Source organism: Halichoeres trimaculatus, unplaced genomic scaffold (genome assembly GCF_033239565.1).
Source record: "Halichoeres trimaculatus isolate MK-OKI-2021-1 unplaced genomic scaffold, fHalTri1.1 fHalTri1_scaffold_9, whole genome shotgun sequence".
Taxonomy (NCBI): Eukaryota; Metazoa; Chordata; class Actinopteri; order Labriformes; family Labridae; genus Halichoeres; species Halichoeres trimaculatus.
This window is the reverse complement of record NW_027437188.1, coordinates 10,618,748-10,625,317: the sequence shown is the minus strand read 5'-3', so window position 1 is coordinate 10,625,317 and position 6,570 is coordinate 10,618,748. Positions and strand designations below refer to the sequence as shown.

At 41.5% G+C, this 6,570-nt stretch overlaps 1 protein-coding gene across 1 annotated transcript; it reads left to right on the top strand.

Annotated features, from left to right (window-relative positions):
- Positions 1-3,279: 3,279 nt before the first annotated feature.
- mrps23 (mitochondrial ribosomal protein S23) lies at positions 3,280-6,003 on the top strand. Its single transcript, XM_074679600.1, has 5 exons — positions 3,280-3,494; positions 4,209-4,388; positions 4,791-4,865; positions 4,968-5,091; positions 5,518-6,003. The coding sequence occupies exons 1-5, from the start codon at positions 3,451-3,453 to the stop codon at positions 5,626-5,628; spliced, it is 534 nt and encodes a 177-aa protein (XP_074535701.1). The 5' UTR covers positions 3,280-3,450; the 3' UTR covers positions 5,629-6,003.
- The last annotated feature ends 567 nt before the right edge of the window (positions 6,004-6,570 follow it).

The following is a 6,570-nucleotide window of genomic DNA, read 5'->3' as shown; positions in this document are numbered from 1 at the left end:
TGTTCCTTCAGACTGACAGCTGTGTTGTTAGCTACAGGCAGCCTGCTGAACCAGGAGACTGAAATTTCTGCCTGAGCTGTAATTATTGCATTTATGACTCTCTCTCTCTGCTCTTTGTCCCTCCTGTCGGCCTCCCTCCCTCCCTCCTCGTCGCTCTCTCTACACCACCCTGTTACGTGCTGACATTCCTGAACTGAACCTGGCCTTACCAGCCTGCCTGACTCTGTGCTCCACGTCTCTGTCTGTGGACCAACCTGAAAAGCCACCTGATGACTAAAACCGACTCAGAGCTCTGCGCAGATCTCACATTATTATTATTATTAATGTGCAGGTGAACTTCAGCAGGTCGGAGCAGGAAATAAAAGATATATAAGAGGCAGGGTGTGTGTGTGTCCCCTCCCCATGTGTGTAACATACTGTTGAACCGTACAGTACCAGAGTTTAAACTGCAGTCAGCTGACAGGGAGAGTTTAAAGTTCACTTTCTCCCCACAGCAATAAGCCGCTCTGTCTTTTTCTCCCTCTCTCACACACACAGATCTGAAGTCCATGAAACACAGTGCGTGTGTGTGTGTGTGTGTGTGTGTGTGTGTGTGTGTGTGTGTGTGTGTGTGTGTGTGTGTGTGTGTGTGTGTGTGTGTGTGTGTGTGTGTGTGTGTGTGTGTGTGTGTGTGTGTGCGTGTGTTTGTAAGAATTCCTGCTCTGTTGCCCGGTCAGTGAAACCTTTATGACAGCCCTCAGCTCTTTCTCGAGTGCTTTTATGATCTCAGGATCAGCTCGTTGGTTTTATAACTGTTTAAACTCTCAGAGTTCCCCCAGAGGATCCTTCCTGACTCTTTCTATCCTCTTCTTTACTCTCTGCAGCAGGAACAGGAGGCCAAGGAAAGTGATGAGGACTCAGAGACCACCTCTCTGACCCAAAGTCTCACCAAAGTCAGACTAATGTCAGAGTTTAAACCAGTCAGTCATGGAGGAGACCTCCTGAAATCACTGCAGCTCAGGGAAAAGAAAGACGGAACAATGTGCTCCATGTGTGAGGAGGTCAAAGGGAAAAAGAGAGAGAGGAAGATTTAAGCTTCAGCCCTTCTCAGCAGAGACACACTGTGCAGGTTAACATCAGAAGTTAAATTCACAGAATGTTGGGCTCAGGTGCACAGATCAATCAGCAGGAAGTAGACCACACTCAGCTTGTTGGTGAGCCAGTCCTCTGACATGCAGCTGATCCTGATCACATGAGCTGCAGGGCTCAGTCCACGACCACACACACACACACTCTGACAGAGATGTCCATCTGCTGACCTCTGAGCTCTGACCTTCAGGAGGACAAACACTCACCACAGTGTCTCCTAACACCGTGACTTTAGTCAGACATTAAACATGGAGCACAGATGAACTGAGATGCTCTGAAGCTGCAGGTTCCTCACTCTGACTCTGAGAGCTCCATCAGGCCTGCTGCTGTGCATCATATAAGCATGTTATTCAACAGGTTTCCCTCTAATGCTGCAGAGTTACTGTCAGTGTGTGGTTATAACACCTGACCTGCTGTGAGGTCAATCACTGCAGAAGTATAGAGGATGACTATATGTTCAGGGACATAAAGCAGCTCTTTGAGGCAGACAGGTGGAGACAGTCTAATGAAACAGTCACCTGTTGTCTGTGCTTCATGTTCTCTTCAGTCAGTCTGTGATGCTGCAGCAGAATCAAACTCCTCTCCACCTCTCACTGGATCCATTGGTGAGTCACATCACGCCGCTAAGACTGAACTCTAATCAAGTGTTCAGGTCTTCTGTTTATTAAAACTGTCTTATTAGACTCAATCTTAGCCACATTCACCAGACAAGTCTAGAAAAAGGTCTTATTTCAAGATTTAAAAGAAAAATATTTTCCCGTATTTACCCGTTAAATCTCAAATTTCTCTCTACAAAAACAGTGCGCATATTTTATTCATTACATCTCCCTAGCACATAATGTATGAGTTATTTTTTCATATTCTTATATGTTATTATTATTAATATTACTATTATTATTATTATTATTAGTAGTAGTAGTAGTAGTAGTAGTAGTAGTAGTAGTAGTAGTATTTCATATACTTTATTTTGAAACTTCAGTTATTTACCCAAAGTCAAATAAAAAAAACAGTAAGGTAACAATTGTTGCCAGTGGGATTAAATAGGTTTAGGATAATGTTTTAATATAAGAAACTAAATAAACTGGACTCTGGTTGTTAGTTTTATTTACTCTAAAGTCACCAACAAACGAGCAATCTGAGAAAGCTGCTTGGAGAAAACTAGTGTTCAGCATGCTGGAATAAGACGGAGCTGCATGTTTTACATTCCCCAGAGTATTTATGAAGAATTTAAAGGTTTCTACGCTGCTGACGGATTTAACAAATCCACTCTTTTCTAATTTGGTAAGAATGGATTTAAACTATGTGTATAAGTCTGTGTGTGTGTGTGTGTGTGTGTGTGTGTGTGTGTGTGTGTGTGTGTGTGTGTGTGTGTGTGTGTGTGTGTGTGTGTGTGTGTGTGTGTGTTTGAAAAGAGAAACAACTAATCCACCATAGACATGAGGAGAGGAGATCACACAACACACGTAGAGAAGGAAACAAATTAAATGGAAATAACTGTGAGGAGAAGAAAAGGTTCACTATGCTGAGACAGACCATAATAAATGTTTACACAGTGAATAACTGGTTCCTGGAAAGAATTGATTAGACATGGTTAGATCTATCAAAATCATGAGCATTTGCTTAACGATTCCCTTGTAAATTCTTACATTATGCTGAAGCAGCCAGACCTTATCTCTTATGCAAAGATTTTACTCATTTTATTGATTTTTTTTCCAGAGATACACAGATAAAATGACCACTTTCATATGTGTTCCCTTATAAACTCAGTTAAATGTTGTTGACAGCCTGTAAAGCCTGCTTTCTGTACACAGAAAATTAACAGGAGAAAATGATAAGGGAATCAACAAGGAGTTGGATAAGCAGAACCTAAAATGGCATTGGTATCAATGTATTATTTTTCATTTCTCATCCCTTGTGAATAATAAAAATGGTTCTAGGTGGAGCTAAAAAGTTCCTGAACCACGCTGACATCAGTGTAGAGGAGTTAGATTTTACCCTGAGGAAAGGACTGACTCAGACTTACTCAGACTTTACTGTAGATTAGGCTGAGCAGTTGTTACCGTAAAACTGTCTTATGAGCAGAGGGCGGTACTGCTCTTTTGAACACAACAACACTAACAAGGTCAAGACAAGAAGAAGAAAACTGACCTGTCAGTAGAGGGCAGTCTGCCGCCTTTGACGCGTAGAAGAAGAACGCCCTCAGTGGATGTTGCAGAGTCTCACATGGATGTGTCAACATAAAACCTTAAAAATCATCACAACCCTTTAAAATCTTTTTAATCTGATACTGTTGTTGTCACTGCGGGCTGTCAGAGCAGAGTGATGGCTGGCAGCAGGTTGGAGCGGTTTGGGACCGTGTTTACCCGGTAAGAGACAACCTTTACTCCGATCCTATCCGTTAGCTTCTATTAGCTCGGATGGCTAACTTTCATTTAGCTTCTATTAGCCCTGGTGGCTAGCTGTCGGTTTGCCTGTTAGCTTAGGCGGCTAACTTGTCAGTAGGTTTTGTTAGCTTTGATGGCTAGCTGTCCGTCAGCTTCTGTTAGCTCTTACGGCTTAAATTACGTTAGCTTGTGTTAGCTCTGTCAGCTAACTGTTAACATAGTAACGTTTTGTGGCCACTCTTTAGGAGTCTGTGCCAGTAAAAAAAAACTCATTTGATAGCTACCACAGTGTTGTCTATAAAAGCTAAATTTAATTCCTCTGAATTATTTTAATGAGTTTGTAGTGAAATGTTTAAATAACACGAGAAGCTAGAGTTTAGTAGTCTTGCATGGAAGAGTCAGCTTTATTACATGACGTCATGACGTTAACATGATTTTAACATGAACAGACAGTAAACACAGAACTTTTTCAAGTAATCTAAGTTCAAACAGTCACTAATAGGAAACTTCCAAAAGCTTAACTCAACTTCAGAGGTATAAACCTCCATCTGATCCGGAAGGTTTGAGAGCAGAACATTTAAACGTACAATTTTCATTTGGGTTTGATGGTAAACCAAAGTTTCTGTATCCGTCCTCTCCTTGTTCAGTGCTTTGTCCATAGATCTCTGACGTGTCTAACGCTTGGTGTGATTTCAGGGTTCGAGATCTGCTGCGCTCTGGAGTCATGAAGCCGTCAGAGAAACCTGTCTGGTTTGATGTCTATAAAGCCTTCCCTCCAAAGAGAGAGCCGCTCTACGTGAAGCCAGTGCAAAAACCATGGGCCAAGAAACATGAAACTGTCCCAGAGATCTTCTATAAAGAGGATGTAATCAGAGCGTAAGACACAGTTTCTCCTCTGAACATGTAAATAGATGTGATTCCCTCAGTGACACATTTCAGAGTTCTCTTAAATGTTAAAACCATACGTCTCTGTCTGCCTGTTGCAAAATAACTGAGCCACTGCAGAGACTGAGCACACATACTTGCACTCAGGGGGAAACAATGAGAGAATATATAAACTGAATTTAAACATCTCTTTGAGTTTAACTAACGGATCAGTCAGACTGTGACAACCACAGTCTTATGCTATGTCCAGCCTCAAGAGACCCTGCCATCCCTCAAAGAAGACATCAAGCTGTGAGGGGGGTGTGAGTGGTCAGGAATATCTCAGGCAGGGGCTCTTGACACTAGAAATTTTCTCTGAGTTTATGTTTAGAAACAATTTCTGTCTCATTCCAGAAAGTTCTACGAGCAGTACCTTCCTGGTCGACCATACGATTTGTCCAAGTCAAGCTTTGTTTCTACATGTCAGAGGTAGGTTTTATTTAAATCAAGGCAAACAATTTAAACTCATGGATCCATCTGCTCTTGTTGTTTTAACCTGCAGTGTCTCCAATGTTCTCTGTTTGTCTTCAGGTTTGTAGATAAGTACTCAGAGTTACAGAGCCGTGGTGAGTTGGAAGACTCGGCTCTGTTTGAGGAGACAGCAAAGGCGTTACTTGCAGATGGCGTCATGCTCAGACGCAGAGGAGACCCTCCGGTGAGTCAAAGTGAACACTTCAGCTGCTAGCTAATCAACAGAGCTAAATAAGAACCATCATCTGGCTGCAGGCTGCTCATGAAGTCCTTTTTATTTCCATACTTTCATCACAAGTTCTCTAGATTGTGTTCCTTTCCTCTCTGACTGTGAACTGAACATCTTCAGTTTTTTTAGCTAAAATAAGAAATAAAAATGTCAAGGATCATGGTTTTCTGACTGTTGTCACCAAACAACTTCTCAGTGAACCTGATAGAATTCACACGTCCAGGATAAGCTCCAGACTGATCATCACAAATGTGTTAAATTCTAAGTAAAGTTTATCTGCTGTCCTTTTTTAAAATGAAACATGTTCTTACATAAATCTCTCTGATCCTGTAAACCTGGCATATTTGAAGAGGTGCTCACAGTTCTGCTCCTATCCTGCAGGTGGCAGCTGAGCCCAGAAACCTGAACCTGAGTGAGATGCTGGCTGAACAGCAGAAAGCTCTGGACAGCGAGGAGACGTCACAACTCAACTCACACCCTAACACGCACTGAGACACACACCGATGCATACACAGTAGTCCTGCAGATGGAAGGTCACGTGATAAGTGGCTTGATTCTTACAGGGTGGGTCATGGAGTCCTGACATGACAATCAGGATCTTGGCTAATACTGTGACTCTAAACTGGAGCTGCGTGTTTCTTGGACTGAATTCACTGATGTGTAAACTCCCACAATGCACTGCAGTGACAGCAGATTTTGAAATGGACCTTGGTGTTGAAGAGCATAAGCAAGGATGAGAGAAGATATTTATTTATCAGATCTGATTTGTGTAACTATCTGTGAACATGAGTTTAATCTGAACCCTGTTCGACACAGAAACTATGGTTAATAAACGTTTGGAACCGTGATCCTGTTTTTATGTTTTTGAGTCACTGGCAATCAGATCTGTTTCCTCAGAGACTTTCTGATGTGTACTCGGTCTGTCTGTTTGCCTTCACTGACCTGAAGGAGTAATTTCTCTTTGGCAAAGGCAGATTTAAGGAAAAGTTTACTGAATTAAATTCAGAGGTGCTAACATTTTTTACAGCTCTTTGAAGAGAAAGAAGAGAGCACTAAAAACAGCTTTCAGTTGGATTTTATTACACTAAATAAATAACTTGCATTTCACTTCAGTGACAGTAATGTCATCAAAAGGTTTTCTCTTTAACTCCTTTTCAAAACATGTTATCGAAATGATTCGTGTTATTTTGTTAGAATAACTGATCGCACTATGGTAATGAATTCATGTGTCACACATTCTCTTTTTAAAGAGATTACTCAGACTCAGATGACTTTGTGAAATGAAAGTAAACCCTGAACCTCTCCCAAAGTGATTGTGAGCATTGATCTCCCCCTGCAGGATTGACAAGGTCATAGCATCTAAAGAAGCTTTCAGGACATCAGCTCAGTATTAAAAGAAAACATGTGATGAACAAATTAAGCCCTCTGACTGAT